The 26,491-nt window shown below is 37.2% G+C and overlaps 2 protein-coding genes, 6 non-coding genes and 1 pseudogene across 9 annotated transcripts; 2 read left to right on the forward strand and 7 right to left on the reverse strand.

The window, feature by feature from the left end:
- Positions 1-1,506: 1,506 nt before the first annotated feature.
- LOC147543020 (U2 spliceosomal RNA) lies at positions 1,507-1,703 on the reverse strand. The gene has a single exon (XR_015224476.1). It is a non-coding gene; the product is annotated as a U2 spliceosomal RNA (small nuclear RNA).
- Positions 1,704-2,102: 399 nt separating this feature from the next.
- On the reverse strand, positions 2,103-2,262 carry LOC147543021 (U1 spliceosomal RNA). The gene has a single exon (XR_015224438.1). It is a non-coding gene; the product is annotated as a U1 spliceosomal RNA (small nuclear RNA).
- Positions 2,263-6,090: 3,828 nt separating this feature from the next.
- On the reverse strand, positions 6,091-6,287 carry LOC147543022 (U2 spliceosomal RNA). The gene has a single exon (XR_015224473.1). It is a non-coding gene; the product is annotated as a U2 spliceosomal RNA (small nuclear RNA).
- A 404-nt stretch (positions 6,288-6,691) lies between these two features.
- LOC147543023 (U1 spliceosomal RNA) lies at positions 6,692-6,851 on the reverse strand. The gene has a single exon (XR_015224411.1). It is a non-coding gene; the product is annotated as a U1 spliceosomal RNA (small nuclear RNA).
- A 6,468-nt stretch (positions 6,852-13,319) lies between these two features.
- Positions 13,320-13,478, reverse strand: LOC147543024 (U1 spliceosomal RNA). Its single transcript, XR_015224416.1, has one exon. It is a non-coding gene; the product is annotated as a U1 spliceosomal RNA (small nuclear RNA).
- A 1,439-nt stretch (positions 13,479-14,917) lies between these two features.
- On the reverse strand, positions 14,918-15,114 carry LOC147543025 (U2 spliceosomal RNA). Its single transcript, XR_015224474.1, has one exon. It is a non-coding gene; the product is annotated as a U2 spliceosomal RNA (small nuclear RNA).
- A 1,291-nt stretch (positions 15,115-16,405) lies between these two features.
- Positions 16,406-17,730, reverse strand: LOC147543026 (photosystem II reaction center proteins PsbY, chloroplastic-like; annotated as a pseudogene).
- A 2,960-nt stretch (positions 17,731-20,690) lies between these two features.
- Positions 20,691-23,980, forward strand: LOC147543027 (AP2-like ethylene-responsive transcription factor BBM). Of its 2 annotated transcripts, XM_086637027.1 has the most exons (9): positions 20,692-20,895; positions 21,388-21,665; positions 21,737-21,819; positions 22,304-22,312; positions 22,387-22,481; positions 22,904-22,977; positions 23,061-23,111; positions 23,442-23,518; positions 23,602-23,980. In XM_086637027.1, exons 2-9 carry the CDS (start codon positions 21,445-21,447, stop codon positions 23,790-23,792), a joined length of 801 nt encoding a protein of 266 aa, XP_086493153.1. In that variant the 5' UTR covers positions 20,692-20,895; positions 21,388-21,444; the 3' UTR covers positions 23,793-23,980. The 2 variants fall into 2 exon arrangements, with proteins under 2 accessions (XP_086493154.1, XP_086493153.1); XM_086637028.1 differs by lacking the exon at positions 22,304-22,312 and having other exon boundaries at positions 20,691-20,895.
- A 432-nt stretch (positions 23,981-24,412) lies between these two features.
- Positions 24,413-26,416, forward strand: LOC147543028 (Pentatricopeptide repeat (PPR) superfamily protein). Its single transcript, XM_086636489.1, has 2 exons — positions 24,413-26,204; positions 26,239-26,416. Exons 1-2 carry the CDS (start codon positions 24,477-24,479, stop codon positions 26,248-26,250), a joined length of 1,740 nt encoding a protein of 579 aa, XP_086492615.1. The 5' UTR covers positions 24,413-24,476; the 3' UTR covers positions 26,251-26,416.
- The last annotated feature ends 75 nt before the right edge of the window (positions 26,417-26,491 follow it).

A 26,491-nucleotide genomic window follows, 5' to 3' on the forward strand; every position in this document is an offset into this window, starting at 1 on the left:
ACCTACAACTGCTTCAACAAAATCTTCCCATGAACGAAAATAATTTCCTCTTTTAGCCCATTGATACCATTGTAATGCTTTTCCATCCAAGTAACTGATTGCAAACTGAATCTTTTGGTCTTGTGCAGTGTCATAGAATTCAAAATACTGTTCAGCTTGAAAAATCCATCCTTCCACATCTGATCCGTTAAACCGTGCAAAATATAACCTTTCACCTTTAAAGCGATCACTTCTTTGAGACACAATCTCTCTATTTTCGACCAATTGACCAATCTTCTCAATCAATAATGATTGATTTACCGTCATCTCAGTCATCTTCTCCGCCAATTCACCTAATTGCTTCTCCATTCTTTCTTTTTTTTCTTTTCGAGTTTGTACCATAAACGAGATTCTCTAACGAAGATAAAAGTAATGCGAAAGCGAATGATAGGAAAACGTTTGCTCTGATACCAATTGATAAGAACCTTCAAGTTCTTCTCTAGGCCAGCCAAAGATAAACGTAATACTAATATAAAACTTTATTAATAACTTCAATATTCATATCCTAACTACTATGAACTCAGCCATATAATATAGGCTAGAATTAGACAAATTAGACTCTAACTAGGATTCAATATTTAGAAATATAGAAACTCCTAAATTACTTAGAAACTCTAAAATATAGAAACTCCTAAATTACTTAGAAACTCTAAAATATAGAAACTCCTAATACTAAATAACTATATAATATCTTGTCAAAATATAGAAACTCCTAATTTTAAATATAGAGAATATCTTTCTCTATCAAAGACCATCTGAATTAGACAAGACTGGGAAAGAATTACCTGAGAGTACACCAGCCGAACCAGGTTGTGCAAGAGAGGTTCTCGCCTTCTTTGCCATCTTTCTTCGTGGTTGGTCTGATTTGTCTGATTGGCTCGTACCAATTGTGAATTGTTTAGGTTTTGCTAGGACTACCGACCACCCCCCGTTTATGTCATTTCCCTCCTCCGAGCGTTGTTGGCTTAAGTCTCGGTTTGTTACAGTTGCAGGACGTTTCCGGCCCCCTCCAGATTGACCACCCCCCGTTTCTGTTGAGTTACTATACCCATGGAGAAATAATGAGAAAAGAAAAGAAGAAACACTTGAGTAACTGTAGATATACTAAGTTTGTGATTGTCTCGACAAGACATTATGCTTTTCTGCAGTTATGGGGCAAACAGGAGTTGTTTATGTATGGTTCTTAAAGTATTTGGGATGTGTGAGCGAAGGAGGATTCCGAGCCAAACAAAATGCATCGGAATTCGATATTCTTCTAATGTATATTTAGAATACCAAGTTAGCTGTGTGTGTGCTCATCTTGTTCATGTGACTTTTACTTTGTAGTTTGGTGGGTTTTCTAAACTCTTTATGATAGTAAACTGTGCTAGGTGAGCCAACAACAAATGATCTGAATGGTCACACAAGACAAATTTTCCATTTATGATAGTAAACTGTGCTTGAAGTTCTTTCACATTTTAGATTTGGAAGGGGTGCGCCTGGCCCGGGCAATAGTGCAACACACAGGCGACGCTTGAGGACCCCAATGGCAAGCCATTGTGATGGGACCTCCCCCAAAGAAAAATTAATTTAATATCGTGTGAACCAATGGTTCACATATCAGATATTAAACTGATAAGAACAGATACTACACTTGATCTTAGCCAAAAGGCCGAGAAAGGTATGCTTTCTCTACTATCTCTTTTGTGTTTTTGTAGTAGTTTTTCACTTCCTCGCTTGCTTAAACCCATCTATGTGGGACTCAATTAATTTCCAACAACGACTTTCATCTAGGGACTATTGTTCTTAAGCTAGAGGATACGGATACACCGCTAAAACTAAACAGAATACATCAATTCAGTTCGCTAGATTCATGAAGAACAACCAGTTCGTTAGATTCATGAAGAACAACCATACAAACAGATCGCAATTGTTGTTAAAACACGAAAGGAAGATGGTGTCGCAATTGTTGTAAGAGCACAAAAAGAAGATATGGAGTTTGTTCCATATGGAATTGTTATCAAAACACAAAAGAAGGGACGTATAAACTTCAAACACACAAACAACATTGAACATAAAATTGGCAGGGGCCGCGCGAACGCGTACCCCCTCTATCACAAATTATGACGTAGACTCCACCACTTGGGTAGATCTTAAGCGAGTGCCCCTCCTAAGTGCAATGGAGGTCACTAACCTAGGCCATGGTCCTTCTTGATCAACCATTGACCCCATCCAGGTAAGTATGTTCTAAAGTTACTCGTTCACCTTGTCTTGTACAACTACTCTAGATAGCTTTTTATTTCACTTCATGGATGTGGGACTATAAAGTTCTGAAAATAGCATAAAGAAACAAATATACATCCCAACGGAAACTAACTCATATGATGAGTATGGCTATGGGAGAGTTTGTTGAGGGACTCTAGGAGGTTAATATTGAAGGAAACTATGAAGATGTGAGGGTCTGGACTGCTGGGGATAAGGGTGACTTCACTTTGGCTGAAACAAAGGTTAAAACACAAGAAAAAGGTTGATGCAATGGGGTTTTATATCTAATGCTGTTTGTGTTCTGTGTGGGGTTGCTGAGGAAGATGAATATCATCTGTTTTTTGAATGTAAGTACTCTACGGGGATTCGGGAGGAGCTTATGAATTTTCCGGCCTTAATCAAGTGCTCCAAATTTCAATGGACCCGAGCAGGAGATGGCATGGTACTCCAGGATGTTTGTAGGTAAAGACAGGTTGGCCATTTTGGGGGAGACTTGTATTCAATGGTTTCTTCTATCATATTTGAGCTGAAAGAAACAAGCGGATTTTCACCAATGCTTTTTATAGCACTTCAGCTGGATTTAGACGTATTCAATGGAGACAGACAGTTGTGGTGAAATTCTGGGAGCTATTAGAGGAAGGGTTGCTCCCATTTCTGTGATACACCATGAACTACAAGGGGTGGAAGCTGGGCTGACTCTAGCTTTGAAGCTTAATAAGCTTTCTATTATAGTGTATACTGACTCCCTAATGGTTTGTGATTTGCTTACTTAACCAAATCCAGTTCCTCCATGGAATTGTGGGTTCCTGTGGAAAAGAATAAAGGAGTGAATTTCACCTTCTTATTCGATTACTTGATTAAGGTAATAGTAATACCTTCTGAAATCGTGTTTTTATTTGTCTGATTCATTCTCTGAAAATCTCGTCTCCATCTTCACGGACTAATTTCTTCGAACCTCCAACTCTCTTATCTCTGTAACTATGTAAGTATCATCTAATCTATTCCATTTAATTTTTTTCTTCCTTTTAATTGTATAATTTTTATTTGTCTGATTCAGTGTTCTTGATTGGTGGAGAGAAAACGAGAAGAGATACCTTGTTCTCTCCACTATTGCACGAGATGTGATTGTTGTTCCTGTGTCGACTGTGGCTTCAGAATCTGCATTTTCTATGGGTAAACGGATTCTTGGGGATTATCGTAGTAATTTGACTCCGGATACGTTAGAACGTTGCATAATTTGTTCAGGATTGGTGGAAGGGCAAGTACACAAATATATTTAACCCCATCGACCCTTTCGATGAGGCTACGTGTGAGGATGATAATGACGATGAGTCTACTCCGGCTGGACAGACTCCAATTCCCCCGTCTGCTCTGCCTCTAGCTCCACCCTCTGTCTGAAAAAAGGTGATGTACTCTGCAAATTATTCTATTTTTTAAGTTTTTGTAACTATTCACTTTAGTACTATGACTACTATCCCATAATCCATGTATCTGTTGACATTGTTGCATACTTTTGCTTTGCTTGTTAAGTCCAATTCTCATGAAATTGTTGTTCGCTATCTTCTTTGTTTTGTGTTTTGCTGTTGGTTTGCTCTTATGATGGCTTGCTTGTCGCAGGTTGCTCCTCCTTGTTGTTGGCTGCTCCTTGTTGTTGCAGTGGATGTGGCAGTGCCGGTGGGTTGTTGGTTGCCTTCCTTCGGGTGTCCCTTCTGTGCCGCGGTGGCTGTTGTTCTTGGTGTTCCATCCGTATATCCATCCTTCAAAGCGAATGAGTATACGAACAATAGAGAAGAGTCCGAGCGATCGAATGACCATGAAAGACGGGAATAAAGCATGAAAGCAACAATCTCAAGAAACTCTATCCCTCGCCCATGGCGCGGTGTTGCTAGCTGCTCCTTGGTTGTTGTTGGCTATTCCTTGTTGCTTCTTTAAGTTTTTTTTTTTTTGTAGATAGTAAGTTATGAACTTTTTGAATATGTTTTTTTCCCCGTGGACGGGAGATCCAATTTCAGTGTTGGATCTTCGTGACTCTATTCTGATGGTTGTGGTAATTGCAGTCTTCCATTTAACAATTGTATAAATAATTAGAGTTGTTTCTTGAAGCCTATGAAGGTCGATTCTTCAATTCGATTGGCAACACAATGGCGAATCAAGATTTCGACTCCAAGTATCGACACAATATCTCTAAGTCTTATCCGAATATCGGCCAAGTGATGATATTTATAATTTTACTTCCTAATTTATATTTTTTATTTTGTTCTTAATTGTATTTATTATGTTACAATTTTTTAGTAAAAGGATTATTTTGGTCTCGTTTTAGGCATTGTACACGGTGCCTGCCCCCACCGTTGTCCGGAGGTCATGGACGAGCTTTTTCTCTACTAAAATTTCATGTAGTCCGACAGTCCAAGCGGTCATTGATGGCATGTGTCCGTTCCACCCGGTCCCGGAGAGTGCTTGTCTACGGACTGCCCGTCCAGTCCGATTCCCACCCCTGGTGTCACTCAAGTCAAATTTGGGATTATGAATTGGAAGGGGTGCGGCTGGCCCGTGCATAGCACTAAGCTGCTCCCTTGTAGGAAAAGTTGCTTTAAGAAAGGATCACCCATTTATCTCAGAGGAGTGACAAGGTTCTCGTCCATTTCAGCTCTCTAGAATTGCTTACTTCCCTTTCAACAAATTCTTCATGGAAATGATTGGTCGTAAACTGTATATTTCCCTAATTATCAACACCAAGAATAAACAATTCATGCATTTCTTTTGTGGTTTTCTCTTAGAAATCCAAAGTACATTGTTTTAATCTCATGAACTCTACTTCTTAGTTATAAATAACCAATAAACTGCAAATTTGAACAAAAAACACACCTTGAAATTGTCTTGTGTTAAAACTTTGAACTATAACCAGGTACCGAGGAAGAAGCAGCAAGGACATATGATATCTTTTTTGGAATTTTTTTTTTTTTTTTTGGAATTAAGGACATATGATATGGCTTCTATTAAATATCGAGGTTTAAAGGCCTTCACAAACTTCGATGCCAGTAACTATTCTGAGCTGGACTCGGTAAGATTGGAGGGACAACCTGAACCTAAAAAGCTAAAGAACAATGCGAAACTTACATCCTCAACAATAATTATCGTCAAGTCAGATCCTTAGTCAGATGTTAGAACTCAGCCAGATACAATGGTTAATAATCAATAACCAGAAGCAAACTTCATGAACCTTGTTGAGTTACTATACCAGATCTTTGGAATGAGAAAAGAAAAGAAGAAACACTCGTGAAACTGTAGATAATTGAGTTCGAGATTGTCTCGACAAGACAGAATGCTTTTCTGCAGTTACGGGGCAAACAGCAGTTGTTTATGTACGGTTCTTAAAGTATTTCTAATGTGAGCGAGCGAAGGAGGATTCCAAGCCAAACAAAATGCATCGACAGAAAGCCTCTACATACCTAGTTCATGTCAGCTGATCTATAAGAAAACAATCAATGGTGAAATATGCTTATCATTGATTTCGATATTCTCCTAATGTTATATTTGGAATACCAAGTTAGCTGTGTGTGCGCTCTCATCTTGTTCATGTGACTTCTTTTACTTTCTATTCAGTGTAGTTCTCATCTTGTTCATGTGACTTCTTTTACTTTCTATTCAGTGTAGTTTGGAGGGTTTTCTGAACTCTTTACGATATTTAACTTTTCTACTTGACAACAAGTGGTCTATTTAAGATCAAGTGCACAAATAATTCCACAGAAGCTGAAACATAGGCTTGAAGTATTTGATAAAGAACAACAATTTGAATTTTAGATTTGGAAGGGGTGCGCCTGGCCCGTGCAGTAGTGCAACACACAGGCGACGCTTGAGGGCCCCAATGGCAAGCCATTGTGATGGGACCTCCCCCAAAGAAAAATTAATTTAATATCGTGTGAACCGATGGTTCACATATCAGATATTAAACTGATAAGAACAGATACTACACTTGATCTTAGCCAAAAGGCCGAGAAAGGTATGCTTTCTACACTATCTCTTTTGTGTTTTTGTAGTAGTTTTTCACTTCCTTGCTTGCTTAAACCCATCTATGTGGGACTATATTTCAACCCGCTCTTTATATTGATTGATTCAATTAATTTCCAAAAAAGACTTTCATCTAGGGACTATTGTTCTTAAGCTAGAGGATACGGATAGACCACTAAAACCAAACAGAATGCATCAATTCAGTTCGCTAGATTCATGAAGAACAACATACAAACAGACTGCAATTTGTTGTGAAAACACGGAATGAAGATTGTTGTTGTAAAAACACAAAAAGAAGATAGGGAGTTTGTTCCATATGGAATTGTTGTCAAAACACAAAAGTAGATAGATTATATGTATAAACTTCAAACACTAGCACAAACATTAAACATAAAATTGGCAGGGGCCGCGCGAACGCGTACCCCCTCTATCACAAATTATGACGTAGACTCCACCACTTGGGTAGATCTTAGGCGAGTGCCCCTCCTAAGTGCAATGGAGGTCACTAACCTAGGCCATGGTCCTTCTTGATCAACCATTGACCCCGTCCAGGTAAGTATGTTTTAAAGTTACTCGTTCACCTCATTTTGTACGACTACTCTATATAGCTTTTTATTTCACTTCATGGATGTGGGACTATCAAGTTTTGAAATGGCACAATAACTTACAATTTCCACTTACTAGAAACTCAAGGCTAGCCCTAGTAGCTTGAAGTGTAGCACCATAACAACCCAGAATAACTAATACATATATGCCCATGACTTCATCTGTTCCATCCCAAATGCAAAAACACATGAGGTTTAGCAAAATCCTTAAGCATACATTCTCATGATTTCAATGCCTGTCGACATCAATCAAAACTATTGTAAAGCTTGCACAATGCATATTTTGATCACAAAAATAAGTAGTTTGTAAGTTACATTGCTGTGTGTTTTTTTTGCAAAAGATGGTTACAGATATACAACTCATTCATGGTGAGTAGTGTCAAGTCTGTCCCCTATGTGAACCAATCATGGTCAATACGAAAGAAACACGAGAAAAAAGTACCTAAAAACCATTGGGATAGTGAAAGAATAAGAGAAATAAAAGTAAACCAAATAACGGATAAATAAACAAATATACTCCCAAATGGCAACTAACTCATACAGAGAGTTTGTTGACGGACTCCAGGAGGTTTATATTGAAGGAAACAACGAAAATGTGAGGGTCAGGACTGCTGGGGATAAGGGTGACTTCGCTTTGGCTGACTTATCAGGCCATTAGAGAAGTTGGTAGCCCTGTTACACTTTGAGCAGGAGGTAGCATGATATTCCAGGAAGTTTGGGAGATTTGTATTCAATGATTTCTTCTATCATATTTGAGTTGAAAGAGACAAGCGGATTTTCACCAATGTTTTTTATAGCACTTCAGCTGGATTTAGATGTATCATTAGAGACAGTTGTGGTGAAGTTCTGGGATCTATTAGAGGAGTGGCTGCTTCCATTTCTGTGATACACCATGAACTACAAGGGGTGGAAGCTGGGCTGACTCACACATCAAATACAATACTACTTCATGAATAACGGTGTCGAAGTCTGTTTCTGCATTCAATCGGCACCGTGGAATACAAACTACTTACTTAACTAGACTTGTTGGAGAAGTGAACCAAAAGAAAGAAAAACACAACAACAATGTAAAAACATAAGAAGGATATAATGTTGGTGAGCACCCTGTGGTAGTGATCCGTACTAAGTTAATATAGTATTGCTACTGTCATACTATGACTTTCTATGTTCGGTGCGAGCATTAAGAAGAAAAACATAACAAGTTTGCCTGCTCATTTAGTTTGAGTGGTCGAAGGGTTCTTCGAGAAATAACCAAGAACATTATTGTTTCCCATGGTTTTAGTGTGACAGTCAGGTACGGATCCAAGGAGGTGCCGTCGCACCCCCTGGATCCTCGCTAAAATTTTTAGTAGTAATCACTACAAAATAGAAGGCTTTTGTTATGGCCCACATTAGTAGCAAAAGAGCTTTAGTTATGACAAATAGCTCTTAACCAATTGTAACGTCACAAATGACTTTTAGCTACAACCTTTGGATTCGGGGGAGTTCGTAAGTGAAAAATAAGCTCTTTACTTGTGGCTTCGGTCATAGCAAAAAGGTCATATCTGTTATTGTATTAGTTAATGATTGTATATGGTTTGTATTTATTATAAGTATACATTGTAATCCCAATCAGTACCCTAGAATTTAGGGTATCTTGAGTTATAACATTCACATGGTATCAAGAGCAATCTTTTAGAAAAAATTTCTTGGTTTCTGTGCCTCTCCATTTCTATTATACCATGGTTGATTCCACTATCCATCGCTCTTCTCCCACCGCTGTCTCTTCTCCTCCTACCCCGACTTCTTCTACTTCTTCTTTTCCTGTTCTATCCAACATTACTAACTTAGTCTCTATCAGACTTGATAACTCAAACTATCTCTTATGGAGGAGCCAACTCCTTCCTATTCTTCACTCTCAAGACTTGTACAAATATGTTAATGGCTCCCACCCTCCTCTTGTTGAGTTTCTTCCATCTTCCTCCGAGGTATCTTTTTACCCACTTCCTAACCATGACTATGTTTATCGGTATCAAATCGACCAAATGCTCCATTCTTGGCTCAATGCCACTCTCACTGAATCAGTTCTTAGCCTCGTTATTGGCCTATCTTCTTCTCGAGTTGTTTGGGAGTTTCTGGAGAAATTTCTCTTCCATTAACTCTGCCAGACTCATGAATTTGAAGTTGCAGCTACAAACGTCTAAAAAGGGTTCTCAAACAATCTCTGAATACCTTCTTGTATTAAGTCTCTTTATGATTCTCTTGCTGCTATTGGACATCCAATAGTTTATTCTGAACTTCTTCTTATTGTTTTATTTGGATTAGACTCTGATTGTGAAAACTTTGTAACTTCCATAACCACTCGATTGATTCCTCCAACCTATTCTAAGCTTCACTCCTCATTACTCACTCATGAATTTCGTCTTGAGCTTCTTCGACCTCAAACCATTCAACCCATTGTTCTTCTTTCTAATCCAACTCCTCAAGCTCGTGCTCCCACATACTCTGGTCAAAGAGGAAACATGGTGCGTCATTACAGAGGAGAAGGTCGTGGGTTTCAAAGAGGTTATACTTCAAACAGAGGAAATTATCAGAAAAATACCTCTTCCTATGTTCTTGGGCCTCATCCTCAACCCCTTATCTGTCAGTACTGTGGAAAATTTGGTCACTCGTCTCGCCAGTGTCTAACACTAGTATTCCCAAATCTCATGCATAAGCTAATAATGTAACTAAGTTAGTTTAGAGATTACCTTAATCGCTAATTTTTTCGAACCTTTCCAATCGCTTAAGAAGACCAAGAGCTCCAATTGTAGCTCCTCTACTTGAGACACCGAGTAATCAACTTGATCTCCCACCGTGTTGTTAGCTAGAACTCCAACGGTGGTTAGACGAAGAACACCTTCTTCTTTAGATTAGATAGATAGTTTGAAACTTTTCTCTCTTTCTCTCTCTACTTGATGTTGTAGAGTTAGAAATCTTCTTGAGAATTTTCCACACCTCAGTCAACTCTAATGAGACATTATATAGAATCCTAAGTTAGAGACAACCCCTAACTAGGTTTCCTTAAAGCCGAAATAAAAGTAGAATAAGGATTTGATCAAAATAGGAGCATGTTTCTATTTTTTTCTTTTCCCTTACTCTGGCGGGCCAGACTAAGCTCTAATAGGGCAGATCACCCCGGCCCCTATAGGGTCGTCGCCCAACATGGCTGGCTCCTATAATGGGTTGTTACTCCTCTTTTAAGCCCCAACCCAAATACCTCTTTATTCGAGCCTTCGTACTATCTTTGCCTTAGTTTCCTTTAGGCCTTTTGGACATATTTATGGGTCTAACCAGTGTTTATATGTCTCAACCCTTTAGTCATATCTTCCGATGAAGTCGACACTCTTTGGTGTAACCTGATGTAGGATCCAGACGAAGTTAGCCGCGAATCGCTTCGTGATTCGGCGATCGTAGTTATTTTCTAGCTAAACATTACGATTCCTAAATCGTCCGGACTCGGTGATCTTCTTCATCAATTGTCCTATCTGACAAATTGCTCGAATTGCATCTTTGATCGAAGGACATCTCTTTTAGGAACTGGTCAAGTAACTCTTGTTGCTGGTAGTGGTAATTATCTCCTTCCATCTTCTCACTTAACACTTAAAATGTTTTATTAGTTCCTGACTTTCAAAAGAATTTAATCCCTTTTCTCTACTCCTTCGAGATTTTAATTGTTTCGTTTTCTTCCATCATCATGGGTTCTTTGTTCAGGAAATTCCCACAGGGAGGAAACTCCTCGTCGGAACGATTGATGAGGATCTCTTCCGCCTTTCAGATTCCAAAACTTCACCTTCAGTCTCTCTCTTTTTGCTTCATCTTTATCATCAACTTCTCAAGCCACATCAGATGTCTGGAATCGACGTTTAGCTCATCCTAGTCTGCAAATTTTAAATTTTGTTATTAGCAACAATGGTTTTAAAATAAAAAGTTTGTAATGTATTTAAGTAAATGTTTAAGTTGCATCTCTGGAAAACATCATCGTCTTCCATTTTCAGTCATTACTCATTCTTCTTCTTCTCCTTATGAATGAATGCAGTCTGATTTGTGGGGTCCATCGCCGGTGGTGTCCTCTTTCGGTCACCGTTATACTTTATTACTCATCGATGACTACACTCGTTTTACCTGGATCTATTTTTTTAAAGCAAAATTAAAGGTTAAAACAAATTTTCAAATCTTCAAAACTTTGGTGGAAAAGCAATTTGGTAAACAAATTAAAACTTTTCAGACCGATGGTGGTGGAGATTATGTCAGTTCTGATCTCTCTGACTTTCTTACTAAAAATGGCATAATACATACTCGTCGATCATGTCCCCATACTCCGCAACAAAACGGAGTGGGCCAACGAAAAATTCGGCATTTAGTAGAAACCGTTGTCTGTCTTCTTCATCGAGCTTATGTTCCTCATCAATTTTGGCCAGATGCTTTTCAGACTGCAATTTAGACCATCAATCGTTTACCCACATTTGTTCTAAATGGATTATCCCCCTCTGAAAAGTTGTCAAGTCGAAAACCTGATTACAATGATTTTCGAACTTTTGGATGTCGATGCTTCCCTTTTCTCACTCCTTACCGAAACTCCAAACTCGATATCAAAACCAAGCATTGCATCTTTCTGGGTTATAGCCCAAACTATAAGGCCGCGGCTTTGGGGAATAAAGAAAATTCTTCGGGGAATAAATTCTCGAGGGAATCAAGATTTTTTTGAAAATTCTCCGGGAATAAATTTTTATGGGGAATACAGAATACATTTTTTTGAAAGTTCTCCTCCATCTCATCTGTTCTCTATGCCACTTCATCTTCTCGACACCTCATCATCTTCTCCGGCGAAAGTCGCCGGCCGGCCAATTTTCCGGCCGGCAACCTTCAAACATCATTTTTTTTTTTTTTTTTAATTTTCTCTCTAATTTTTTTTCTCTCTCTCTCTCTAGAATAGATCTAGAGAGAGAGAAGGTCTGTTTTCAATGGTCTGTTCGTGAACCATCTGAATAAGGAGAGGGGGGTTCACCAAAGAAGAAGCAGGAAAGAAAGTGCACATTAACAATCATCTCCTCTAATTGTTCATTTTGAGATATCATTTGTTCCATTTCTTGTCAACACACTTCAATATACAAAGGGATTTACCATCAACAAGTTTAAAAACTTCAATCAATAAATCGTCAGAGAGTTTCATAATTCCTCCATTTTCATCCCCAGCTTCATCTTTGTGATCTTCTTTTTCTTTCTTCTCTATCTTCAATTTCTTGACATCAGTTGGACCACCAATATCCTCTGCTTCTTCCAGTACTCTATTCATCTTTATTAGAAATAGTCTTATTAGTCCCACCACACAGTAAAAGTCTTCTTCCAAGTCTTTTCTTACAATCAAAATTTGGATTTTTATCTCTCTAAGCTCTCTCTACCTACTGGTGTAGGAAATATGATACTAGTAGTAAAATAGTCTTTGTTTGTAATTTACGATGAGAATTAATTTCATAGGAAATTACGGAGCAGAGCTGCTTCATTGGTTCTTTAAGGAATGAATTTTGACCTGGTAATTTAATGACAGACAGAACCGAGGGATGATATAAAATCTCTCTCTCTCTTCTCGGGCCCTCTCTCTCTCTCTCTTGTCACTTCTCCTCCTCCCCAAAAAAAAAACTGAAAATCTTAAATGAAAAGGAATGTTTGTTGGTTTTACATATTGGAAGGATCCATCAATTATTGTTCGTGAGAACAGACCTTCTCTCTCTAGATCTGTTCTACAGAGAGAGAGAAAAGAAAAAAAAAAAATTTAGAGAGAGAGAGAGAGGAGAGAGAAAATAAAAAAAAATTATATTTGAAGGTTGCCGGCCGGGAAATTGGCCGGCCGGCGACTTTCGCCGGAGAAGATGCTGAGGTGTCGAGAAGATGAAGTGGTAGAGAGAGGTGATGAGATGGAGGAGCCTTTTTTATAGCATCTTCTAAAATTAGAAGCCCCTTAGCAATAAAAAGAAACATAAAAAGTCAATCTTATTTGACTAGTTTTAAGAAAAATCTTTATTCCCCAGAGAATTTTCTTTATTCCCCAAAGCCGAGGCCAACTATAAAGGCTATCTTGATGAAGCCTCCTCGAGATTACACATCTCTCGTCATGTCCTTTTCAATGAATCTCTCTTTCCCTTTGCAAAACATTCTTCCCACCATTAATGAAATTTAAAACCCTAATCTCACTGTGTTATTTCCTCCCTTTGCAAAACATTCTTCCACCATTAATGAAATTTGAAACCCATATCTCACTGTTATTTCCTCGGAATGAACGGTCCCTCGTCTCTTTACAATCCACCTTCTGTCTATCTCTCAGCCTTGTTGTGAAAACACAAAAGGTAATGTGTGGCAAATATTGTGAATTTAATACATGAACGGAAACATTAAACATAAAATTGGCAGGGGCCGCGCAAACGCGTACCCCTCTATCACAAATTATGACGTAGACTCCACCACTTGGGTAGATCTTAGGCGAGTGCCCCTCCTAAGTGCAATGGAGGTCACTAACCTAGGCCATGGTCCTTCTTGATCAACCATTGACCCCGTCCAGGTAAGTATGTTTTAAAGTTACTCGTTCACCTTATCTTGTACTACTACTCTATATAGCTTTTTCTTTCACTTCATGGATGTGGGACTATAAAGTTCTGAAATGGCACAATAACTTAATCTATTTCCACTTATTACAAACTCGAGACTAGCCCGATAACAACCCAGAATAACTATACATATATCCCATGACTTCATCTGTTCCATCCCAAATGCAAAAACACATGAGGTTTAGCAAAATCCTCAAGCATACATTCTCATGATTTCAATGCCTGTCCACATCGAGCACCAGATATGATCTTCTCCAATATCAATCAAAACTATTGTAAAAGCGTGCAAAATGCATATTTTGATCACAAAATTAAGTAGTTTGTAAGTTATATTGTTGTGTGGTGTTTTACAACACCAAGGCAAGATGGTTACAAGTATGAAATTTTGATCATGTTGAATCGTATCAAGTCTATTTCCTATGTGAACCAATATCAAATATTAAACTTGTTCTTAGCCAAAAGGTCGAGAAAGGTATGCTTTTAAACTTCATTTCGGCTCCATTTTATTGTCTCTTTGTTTCGTTTGTCAAAACACCAAATTATATATTTCGATTACTTTTTCTTTTCGAGATTTTTAATGTTGCAGTCTCTTTACTTCACCAGTATCATTGCATTAAGTTTCAGTTGATTTCTCAAAATATCCAATCATTAATTATCATCGTTCCCTAAGAAACGTAATTGGACGTAAATTAGTGGACTGTATTCTGTACTGGTTCCATGCTTGGTTATTTTCCTTAGAAAACAACTAATGCCCATTTTCCAAATACACTTTTTTTTTTTATCGAGCGCATTCACTCATTGATTAACTACTGATTAGAGGTACACCTGGAGAAAACGAAAGAAACATGAGAAACAAGAACCCAAAAATGTGTCCGAATCGAGAACTTATTAGCTGAAATCACAAACAAGAAGACCAATGTATCCACGTCAAAAACTGATGTTTGGCCTATATAGATTTGGGTGGGTGCTCGATGGCCATCAGCCCATGCATTGTCGACGGGGGAAGGCCCAAATGGAAGCCACCGTGGAGCTTCTTCCCCAAGAAAAATGAACACAATAACATGTTCGACGATGACCCGCACATCAAATATTAAACTAATAAATAAGAACAAATACTACACTTGATCTTGTTAGTCTGCCACAATTAAGTTCTTGCAAACCTTTCATTACAAGCATGAACAGATTCAGTAGCTCAATCTCTAGGGGTGGTTTGGTCTCTGCCTTCCGGTTACAATTGACAGAATTCCTCTTTAAGCATATTTTGATCCTCATCACCAAGAACACAATGACAAATCATTCACAAATGGGAAATTTATGCTTTCAAGTGCACACATCATTCCATTGAAGCTGAAACATAAGCTTGAAGTTTTTGAAAGACAACAATTGGTGTTTTAGATTTGGAAGGGATGCGCCTGGCCCGTGCAATAGTGCAACACACAGGCGACGCTTGAGGACCCCAATGGCAAGCCATTGTGATGGGACCTCCCCCAAAGAAAAATTAATTTAATATCGTGTGAACCAATGGTTCACATATCAGATATTAAACTGATAAGAACAGATACTACACTTGATCTTAGCCAAAAGGCCGAGAAAGGTATGCTTCAAAATTTCACTTCTTTTCCATTTTATTTTGGACTCAATGGGTTTTCTTTTTATGCTGTAAAATGTGGGACTAAAAGGCTTTCAATCCCTTTTATTCACTATTACAACAACTACTTCATGAATAATGGCGTGGAAGTCTGTTTCTTCTTCAACCTGAGTATACTCTAATGGGATCAGCAGATACGTTAAATAGTTATACCCCGCTGGATTATGCATTCAATCGGCTCTGTGGAATACAAACTACATAACTAGACTTGTTGGAGAAGTGAAGCAAAAGAAAGAAAAACACAACCACAATGTAAAAAACATAAGAACTATACATTGTTTTTTTTTTGTTGACAAGAACTATATACATTGTTTCTTTTTTGTTGAAAAGAACGATACATTGTTGGTGAGCGCGGAGCACCACGTGGTAGCGATCCATAGTAAGTTAATATAGTATCGCTACTGTCACACTATAACTTTCTATGATCGGTACAAGCATTGAGAAGAAAAACGAAACGAGCTTGGCTGCTCACGTAGGTTGAGTGCTTGGAGGGTTCTTTCGAGAAATAACCAAGAACTTTACCGTTTCCCATGGTTTTAGTGTGAGAGTCAGGGACAGATTCAAGGGGGTGGTCGCACCCCTTAGATCCTCTCTGAAAAAACTACAAAATTGAAGGGTTTTTTGTGTGGCCCATATTTGTAGCAAATAAGCTTTAGCTTTGACAAATGGCAAATGACCAATAACGACGTCGCAAATGAATTTTAGCTACAAATTCTCAGTTATGGGTAGTTCGTAAGTGAAAATTAAGTTCTATAGTTATGGCTTTGGTCGTACCAAAAGGTTATATATTCATGTAATATATACTACACCCATTTCACTAAATTTATCAAAATAACCTTGTTGCATAACTAACTTAGCCGGTTGCAACTGACGGAATTGAAAGAACTTTTTTCAGCTACGAAGTTAGTCAAGACACACTTAAGAAACAAGATGAATGATCAGTGGTTGAACGATACTTTAGTAATCTTTATTAAAAAATAAGTTTTTAGTGAAATTAACAATGAATCGATTTCAAAACATGAACTCTCTTAGAAGTCAATTGTGTTGTAATCCTTGATGTATTAATATAACTAGGTATAACCCTAACCCCTCCATCCATCTCTTACAAAACCAACCAGAAATTCCAATTTCAAAGTTTTTCTCTCTAAGCAAACCGACCTCTAAATCACACACCATATTATATTTCATATAACAGTTACCATGGGCTATATTATACATGAATCCTAATGATCACAACTCATCTATGAAGTAGTAAACCATTCAAGGACAGACAACATAACAAGAAAACCGACCTCTAAATCACAACTCATCCTATTGAGCTGGTTCAGAGCAGGTTGAAGAATGTTATAAAGAACCCAACGAACAACAGAAGCAAGTGTTAGGAAAAAATAACCTGATTGACTTGTTCAGGAATATGGAGATAAACGATGCGAAAGTAAAAGTAGAGACACCAAGATTATTTAACGTGGCAAAAACCCCTCCAAGATAGAAGGTAAAAAAATCACGGGACCTAGTCCTGAAATCTTCCACTATAATTAAATAATGGGTTACACAATTCTTCCCTAAAGCAATAGGGGATTAACCAATTCTTCAAGATGTGTAAAAACACTATTGGATAACAACTCTTCACCGAAACCATGGTGGATAAACTAAACAAAGAAACAATGAAATAGAAATCTCTTACTCCTGAGGATTTGAACAAATCTTAGATTACCAAAGGCTGAAGAAGATAACCACAAACTAAATTGCTTCACAAGATTAATAATCTTATTTTCTTCAAACTAATATTCTACTCTTTCAATCTCTCCTGAAAGAACCACTTCAGAAATCTCTCTTTCTCTGACTTATCTTTGTTCTAAAAGTTGTTGTGAATAATCTCTTCCTTTCCATTTCCTTTTATAATGATAAATAAGGAGGTTTACCAATAGAAATAGGAATTCCTTTTTAAGTTCCAAAAAAAATAGAAGTTTCTATTTTCCCCCCCAAATAAGGAATAGGGGAAATCCTATTTCAATTAGGAGTCCTTTTATTATAAGGAGAGACCTCAACAGCAAGAACAAACAAAAGAAGTGATCCCTTGTTATCAGTAGATGTCGAAGCTTCAGCAATGGAAGCGATTTCGATTGCTGGTGCAGAAGGTGTAGAGAGAAAGTTAGAAGCAACCAACCCACTAATCCCAAGTCCTATAGTAACTCCATTTGAACTCCTCATTCTGTTAAGTTGGTTAAGTGCTAGTTGAAGAATATTGTAAAGAACCCAAAGGGTAGCAGGAATTATGGGTAGTAAAAGTGCAGTTCCACGGCTATCGCCTTCGGCCATCTGAGCTATCTGTTGTGCTACAAAAGTTGCATCACAATTACCCAAGGTGGAAAAGACGGCATGGACAATGGCAGTTTCAGTTAGAGAAGACGATAAGTTTGACATATTGAGACCTTTTGGGAGATTTTGAAGAGAGAAGAGAGAGATGGGCTTTGTAGTTTGCTTTTGAGAGGTTGATTTTGTTTGGTGAGTCGATGTTCAAACATTTTGCATTTAGCATTGCCATTGTTGCAACTGTTGTTGCCATTGTTGCTACTGTTGTTGCCATTTGGTGAGTTGATGCCCTGTGAGATTGGCCTATGTCATGGATCAGGTAATCCGTGACCTAACAGCCACAAACGGACTGTTAATGAAAGAAGAAGATGGAAGAAGCAAATGAAGGTGAACGCCACCCACATTAAAAACCGGTGCTCATAGAGAACTCGGTTCAATGGCCCTTGACACGAGTCAATAAAAGTTCTGGATGCTAACAACCTTTTGCCCCGGTGCCTTTAGAAGCACCCAAGATTAACGACACATACAGTGCAGTGTATTACGTTGCTAACTTTGAACAAAGACTTAACTACATATAATGCATAATATATCTACCTCAGATGTGATGCAATTTTATTTCCAGGATCTGAAACATGCAAACCGTCATATTTGTTCTCAACATCTAATCCTAGCACACTCCTCCTTTGTCCCAAACTCCCAATACATTCGTCTTCACCAACTCGTGGAGCAAATTGAGTGGCTTCGCGTACTTCATCTACGAGTTCGTGAAGCAAGCCCATTCATTTTTGGTTTTATTTTCGGTTGCAAAAGAAAGGGTTAAATTGTACAACGTCAATAAGGAACAAAATAATATAATATCATTTTTTAATAAAAAATAACATAATAATTTGATATTGAAAACCAGACTCAAACTTTGATTTTGACAAAATATATTCCAGTGATGAAGTTGAAACATAATACAAAAATAAAAACACGGTGAATGATAGGGTTATAACGAATAGTAAAATTCATACTGAAACTCACTGATTTTGTGTAAGTAAATGCAATTCATTTTCTTTATTAGCAACCAGACAACAAACTTTGGTATCTAAAAGTCAAATTAACAGACGGAGCCTTTCCAAAAGAACTTTTTAGGGTTATTTTCCGATTGGCCCCCAAAAGTACGACCAGTTTTTCGCATGGTCTCTAAGGTATGAAAAATACCGAGATGGCTCGTTTTGCGTTTTTCTATACATTGACCAAAAAGTTATATTTTAACCTTCCAAGATTGTCATGTTGTCTTTTTCTTCACTTTTAATCTTCGCAATCTTTTTTCCTTCTCTCCTTCTAGGTGAGACCTCCATTAATGGAGATCTTTTAGAAAAAAAATTAAATTCTGAAAATGTGTGTTCTTCTCTTCCTATATGAATTAATTAGAAAAATATTAACAACTAAGAAAAACATTAATCACAGAATCACTATTCATTAATATTTTGCTAAGGGCACGAATTAATTAAATTGGATGAAGCTTTCCCGAAGAATCAATAATTTCATGTAAGCTTAAACGGGTTCAAAATTTGATTAACCAATTGAAAAAGTAGGGGTTTACAAACATGGAATGCCATGAGGAAATGGGATTAGGGATTTCAGTTGGAGAGTTTTTGCCCAAGTTCTTCAGCAAACCATCCTTTCACGGTAATACAAACCCCCAAAACCTACAAAATCTGATTCAAATCCTTGTCTTGTATCTTGGCTTTGGCATTGCCAATAGCATCAGAGGATTGAAATTTCTAAGATTATGGGTTTTCCTGTTAGGGTTTTAACGAAGATCTTCATCTTTGCGGATTAGGGAAGAACCAAAAAACGACAAGAGAAAGATGATCTTCATTCTTCACCCAAAAAAAAATCTTGAAAGGCGTTAAGGGGGCTAGGTCTCTAAGCATAGAAAGAAATAGCAACTTATAAAACTTTTTCCATTTTTAAAAATTCGAAACAGTAATTTGGTAGTAATTCTTCCTTTCATAAAAAAAAAATTGGTCGTAATTCTACCTCTTGGTTACATTTTTTGGAGTAATCTTAAAGAATGCGATCGATTATTTTTTTGTTTGTTTGGAAAGAAGAAAATCATAAAACTATTGCATAAGCATGGAAAGTTACTTTCATCTCAAACTTTTAGATAAAAATTGGAGGGCCAAGATTTATAAGGGTCTCTAAGCAACATACATAATTGAATAAGGATGTTTCTCCCAATCAGTTTTTTTTTTCTTATGTTTTATTATATAGATTAATGAAAATGAGTATTTTATTGATTTCTATTTTTGCAAAAAAAATGGATATGTAATTTATATTAGACTGTTTGTTATCTGAATTGACACTATTTGTGCTCTTTTTTTTTTTTTTTTTTTTGTTTCTTATATTGAGTTTCAATTATAGCAAGAGATGTTGTCATTACAAAGACATTGTTACATCAAAGATGTGATAAATACGAAACCACCGAACTGAAACTTGAAAGAAACATGTGTAAAGGCTAAAAGCTCAAGTGAACTAATAGGCTACGACCCAACTAAACTAATGTCCTAATACTCATCTAGTTACATTGTTTTTACCTTTAATAACCCAAATTCAATAAATCATGGATCTCACTTCTGCTGGGAGTCGAACCCTCCACAGTTTAGGAGTACATGTCTTACTAATTGAGGTAATAGTTGTTGACTAAGGCCAATCTTGATTGACCAAATCTTTTATATGCTGAAGATTTTTCTTTATGCCACACACATTTAAATGGGGCAATTACTCTGGACCAAGGCACAGACCTGCGCGGCCTGTCAGAGGGGAGGGTCGGCCTGGCTCAACCCGTGCATAGATGGTCTGACTATGCACCGGACCCATTCGACACCACTATCCCTATCATTCTAATTCTAGAGCTATCATAAAATTCCACATTCCATACCATCATCAGCCCTAGACCATCCTTGGATGAGTGATTTTGACTTGCACATCCCAAGAAAATACATTGATCTAGATCTTGGGAGTACAGACTTTACAGTTAGTTAGATACGGGATTTTGGCCTGCGCAAATCTCGAGAATACCCGTAACTTTCTCAATATAAACGATCAACCCCCTATAAAAACATCACAAAATATTCACCATTGGATTTCCCCGAGATTCGTGTATATATATCAAGACCGTATTATTTCATTGGCGTTATAAAAACGCATCTCGAGATAAAAAAAAAACTTTCTCGGTTTTCTCTTTCATGAAGATTAGTTTCTTTCTTCAGATCTCATCTTCATTTTTTTTGTCCCTCGGCCTCGAGATGCGGATTTAAGCAAGAACTCTCCTTTCTCTATCTTCTTCATCTAAATCATATTTTCTCTCTCTCTAAACTGCCAATTCTTCTGTTACTGAAACACAGATTCATACAGTTTTCAATTTCTGGTAGGATCTCTCTGCTTCAATTTCTTCAATTTTTTCAGTTTTATTGGTTATTTTTCCGTTAATTATGAGTAATAAATGCTTGATATTATCCTTGTAATTTCGTTTTTTTCTGTTTATATTGCTTCAATTTCATAAGTTTCATTGAACTAGGGCAAGAATTTAATCTGTTTAACGTACCAATTCTTCTAGTAACTTTGTAATTAAACCTAAATTTCTGTTACTTGGTGAATTTTTCGTTTGAATGAGTTAGAAGACTTTAAGCATTTCTAGAGGATTAATGGAATTTGTTGCTGAAATTTGGGTTTGTGATTGAACTTGAAGTATGGATGGGTAGTTTTCCTGACTTCAATCACATGGAAATAATGTTTGTTACTGATAATTTAGTTAAATTCTATTACTTTGATGAATTTGATCCTAATTCGAGCAAGTAAATTATATTAGTAGTCTAAAAGTAATTGAGGTAGAATTGAATGATTACTTTATTCCTAACAGGATTCTTTCGTCTCGTTTGTTTCTGTCGATTCCACACTCGTTTGAGGGCTCAATATAATGGGCACTAACGAAATAACTTCACAGAGTGAGTTATCTCTTACAAACCAAGCTTTTGTAGAGGGAAACTGTCAAAGATTACCTTCGGATAATTCTATTATAGTGCCTCCACCATCAACTGATGTTGTAGTTCCTGCAAGTAGTAGCTCTGGAAACGACCCAGTGAAGAAGGCGCTTTATAAGTTTGGTCAAAGAACTTCAAATTATCGTGGAGTGACTAGGTGAGCTTTTGTTCTTTTACTACATGTAAATGGTTAAAGTTCGAAAGCTAATGTTGAAGTTCATTTTGTAGACATAGATGGACTGGGAAATTTGAAGCACATCTTTGGGATAATACTACCGTCAGTGAAAACCGGAAACGGAAAGGAAAACAAGGTACGTGTCTCCTAAACACTTCATGAGATGTGGGTCTGCTTCTAGATATAAGGCATTATACTAGTTAGGAGGTTTCAGTAAGCCGGTAACCAGATTTAATGGCTGGATAATATTGTTATATGGATGAATGACACTCATCTGAGTTGTGGTGTTAGAAAATTTGGAATACTGCTATATAATGAGAGGGGAAAAGGAATAGGATAAGTTTTAGGGTTACAACAACATGACCCATTCAAGGGGTGATCATCAATCTGATATGGCTCATTAATTGGTGAGACATGTGTTGTCAAGGATGACTACACAACTCAAAGTTTGGTATAACTTATCTTAACAGTGGCTGGGCTTGGGTGTGCTTTGGGACTTTCTCCGTGTATTTTTATGTATGTGTATCTGATGAAAAGTTTACCTTTTTTATGCTGTCTTTTGTTGCAATGGCGGGTTGTGCTATGACTGGCTGGATATGCAAATGCAACCACTCTTTCAGTATATTTAGGTTAGTAATGGTGCAGGAAAACTAGTTTCTTTTCCGATTTATTTTGAATGTGGGTCTAATACTGCTCCGGACAGGTGGATATGAGACTGAAGAGAAAGCAGCGGTGTCATATGATCTTGCAGCTCTGAAATTTTGGGGTACAGGAGCGCATAATAAAATAAACTTCCCCGTAAGGATCTTTTGCCCTCACCAAAGTTTTATGTTTTTTTCTTCTTTTGTACTCGATATATGTTTTATCAAATCATTGTTTATTTTCTTCGAGGAATCCTGTTTCCTAACCAAGTATTGAGGTTACCATTTACCAATGCTATAGTTGAAGGATGAGGGTGGACGACAAGTATTCAATTATACCTTTTGTGTTCCATTAGATATGCACTCAACTTTTCAAGAAGAAACTAATGGTTTTTGCTCAGTAGATAATTGCCACTTCTTTCCCACGCAGAACACCCATGTTTGTTCCTCCATAATCGCCAAAAAGTAAAGAAACCAATAAGTTTAGGGTTTGCTTATTGAATATGTGAATAGTATCTTATTTCAACCTAATATTAGCAAATGAATGGGCACTCAGTAATAATTCCATCTTATTTGCAGATTTCCAAGTATGAAAAAGAAATTGAGGAAATGAAGGACATGTCACGGGAAGAATATGTTAATGCTCTTAGAAGGTAACGATCTTAGCAGGATTATTCCCAATCCCCTAGATATAATCTTTAGCTGATTCTGTGTTTGATTTCGGTTTCTGTTGCAGGAAAAGCATTTGCTTTGCCAGAGGGAATTCAATTTACAGAGGAGTGACAAGGTTCAATCTAATTTCATTGTGTAATGTTAGGCGACTTCCATATTTGTTAGAATTTCCAATGTACTTGGTAGGGTTCGTGTGTAAACCCGTGCTAGTGTTGCGTGTTCTTCCATATTTCAGAGGTTCCTTTGTACTCTAGAGTTGACCAGACCTCTCTAGTTACTAAATATTGCCTCATGGAGACATAAGCCTGTTTTCCAATTTGGTAACATATTTGAAAAAAATATCTGTTTGAAATGGTATACTAACTTAAAGTTGTTTATGCCTTTCAAGACCTAGTTGATTTGATAATGCACAAGTTCTAAATCTTTTTTGTGTAAATGAAACCAGACAACACGAAGGGCGTAGATGGCAAGCTCGAATTGGTAGGGTGGCTGGTGGTAGAGATATATATCTTGGAACATATGGTGAGTGATATTCTTTCAATAAATTTACATATCCAATCTCAAGGAGTATTGTTATGCTGATTTTTTGTTGATTTAATGATTAGATACTGAGGAAGAAGCTGCGGAAGCGTACGATATTGCTGCCGTTAAACTTCGAGGGATGAATGCGATTACTAATTTTCATATTAGTAACTACTATAAAGAAGGTTCAAAGGAATTGGATATTCTTCCCATCTCTACTGAGGAATTGAGGCCCACTGTCACAGTAAGGAGGTTTAAAATGTCAACAACTTGAGAAGAGTGAGAAAAATAAGGTTCAAATTTGAACCATATTTGTATTTTTCTTAGCTTGTATGTGAACAAGAATTATGTTTTGCTAAGCTTGTAAACTATTGTCTATACTCTATATCCTAATCCTCTTTTAGGAACTCATGGATGGCTGATTAGTTTGATTTTATAGTTTAATTGAGTTTCTTAAGGCCATTGATTCTCAATCTTTCCCTCTCTCTCTCTCTCTCTCTCTCTCTCTCTCTCTCTCTCTCTCTCTCTCTCAAGAAGAGTCGATGCGTTGGGGTTGGGGACATTAAAAATAGTTGCGCTGATGAAAACTCTAAGAGGACGCCGTGGAGACGGAAATATCTAAGGGTACTTCGTTTTGAAACTCTCATCTTATTTCTGTTTGGAAACACCCTATGCATCTCTATCTCCATCTTCAGTTCACTACTACCACCACCTCTCCCTTCGAAAACCTTTGGAGGGTTCGCAATAAACCCTAGAGAGAGAGAGAGAGGAGAGACAAAGGTGACCCATGGCCGTAGCCGTTGGCGATGATAGCGAAGAAGATGAACATGAGAGAGAAGCTAAATGGACTAAATAACAAATATATTTTATTTTTTTAAGTCCTTAAAATGACAACTTCTCTTGTGAAAACATGTAGTAATTGGGTAATAGAACCTCTCTGTCTCTCTTTCACTCCCTAATGTTCAAAATTGCTAATTTGACACTTGGGTCAAATTTAAACTCTTGGGCTATTTTTCAGTGGCAAAAACAATTCTCTATATCTTTGGCTGATCATCAAAATGTCATTACTTTACTGAAATCTTGTACTAAAACAACCCAAATTACTCAAATTCATTCTCTTATGATCAAAACTGGAATTGATTTAGTATCTTTTCCTCTAAGCAAGCTTCTTGCAACATCCATACTAGATATTCAATATGCTTCCTCAATCTTCAATCAAATACAAAACCCAAACCTCTTTATGTTTAATACAATGCTTAGAGCTCATTCAATTAGTAAGAATCCATACCAATCTCTAGCTCTTTTCAAAATGATGAGAGCTAATGGGATTATGTTAGACCAATTTTCTTTCATTTGCACACTCAAATCCAGTACTCATTGTTTAGCTATTAGATTTGCCCAATCCATTCATGGAATAATTATACAGTTTGGGTTTGAATTTTTCATCAATGTTAGAAATTCTCTCTTGCATTTTTATTGTTCTTGTAGAAATATTGAATATGCATATAAGTTGTTTGATGAATTTCCTGAAAGAGATATAGTTTCTTGGAACACTATCATGGGTGGTTATCTCCAAACCTCTCAATATACTGCAGTTATGAACTTGTTCAGAAAAATGCATCTAGACGGGCTCGAAGCAAATAGTACCACAGTATTGAGTGTTCTATCGGCTTGTGGGGAATTCGGAAATCTTCTTGCAGGGAAATCACTACATTGTTATTGCTTGAAGAAGGGTTTTTGTGGGGAGCTCAATGTGATCACTGCTGTTATTGATATGTATGCAAGAACAGGAAATATCGGTTATGGACGAAGAATTTTTGATGAAATTAGACATAAAGATGTTGTTTTATGGAATTGTATCATCAATGGGTATGTGAAAAATGACATTTTGGAAGAAGCATTTTTGTTACTTATACAAATGAAACTCGAACACGTAAAACCGAATTCGGCAACACTGGCAGGATTGCTTTCGGCTTGTGCCTCATCCGGGGCTCTAGCAACAGGTGAAGGTATACACAAATACGTCGAAGAGGAAGAGCTTCTTGAGCTAGATGTTGTTCTTGGTACAGCTCTTGTAAATATGTACTCAAAATGTGGGTCAATAAAGAAAGCTCAAAGTGTTTTCGACAAAATGCAGACTAAAGATGTGAAGTCTTGGACAGCTATGATAACAGGGTTTGGTGTTAACGGGCAGGCTGTGAATGCCGTTCGGCTTTTCTACAAAATGCAGGAAGAAGGCGAGACACCCAATGAAGTCACATTTCTAGCAGTGTTAAATGCTTGTAGTCATGGAGGACTAGTAATGGAAGGAAGAAAATGTTTTGAAACAATGGTTCAAGTTTATGGGTTTTCACCTAGTATAGAACATTACGGATGTATGATAGATCTTTTAGGTCGAGCTGGATTACTACAGGAAGCTTACGAACTTATTAAGAGCTTACCCATTGAGACAGATAGTATGGCATGGCGTGAATTACTTGCGGCGTGTAGAGTGTATGGGAATGTTGAATTAGGAGAAATTGCAAAGACAAAATTGGTGGAGTTGAATGATAGGCACCCTTCGGATTCGATTCTTTTATCGAATACTTATGCACTTTCCGGGAGATGGGTTGATATTGCAAGAATGAGGGAGTTAGGGGAAGACAAGATGGGAACAAAAAAGGAAGCTGGATATAGCTCAATTGAGGTAGATAGTTTTTTTGTTGGTTGAAAAAATTGAGGTAGATAGTTAGAAGAGCAAATAAATTTTTTGATTTGTTAGATTTTTTCAAGTTTCAGTAATACAACAAGGCTCTCGGTTGTGTTTACGCTTCTTATTCTTCTGAATCTAACTCGTCCATAATGTAACGCCTTTAAATCTTTTACGAATTATAACAAGCTAAAGTTGCTTGATGCTAGTGTGAGATTTTATCGCAATTTGACATGATCTTAGAATCTAACAAACACAAAACAGTCACATAGCTGTGCATGTGT

The sequence above is a fragment of the Eschscholzia californica genome, unplaced genomic scaffold (genome assembly GCF_041429995.1).
Source record: "Eschscholzia californica isolate CP2 unplaced genomic scaffold, dmEscCali1.0.p SCAF_4, whole genome shotgun sequence".
Taxonomy (NCBI): domain Eukaryota; kingdom Viridiplantae; phylum Streptophyta; class Magnoliopsida; order Ranunculales; family Papaveraceae; genus Eschscholzia; species Eschscholzia californica.

Coding starts and splice junctions, on each gene's coding strand:
- LOC147543027 (XM_086637027.1), top strand. CDS start 21,445: ATGGGCACTAACGAAATAACTTCACAGAGTGAGTTATCTCTTACAAAC. Junction 22,482..22,903: donor ATAATAAAATAAACTTCCCC/GTAAGGATCTTT, acceptor TCTTATTTGCAG/ATTTCCAAGTATGAAAAAGA. Junction 23,112..23,441: donor ATTTACAGAGGAGTGACAAG/GTTCAATCTAAT, acceptor AAATGAAACCAG/ACAACACGAAGGGCGTAGAT.
- LOC147543028 (XM_086636489.1), top strand. CDS start 24,477: ATGTTCAAAATTGCTAATTTGACACTTGGGTCAAATTTAAACTCTTGG.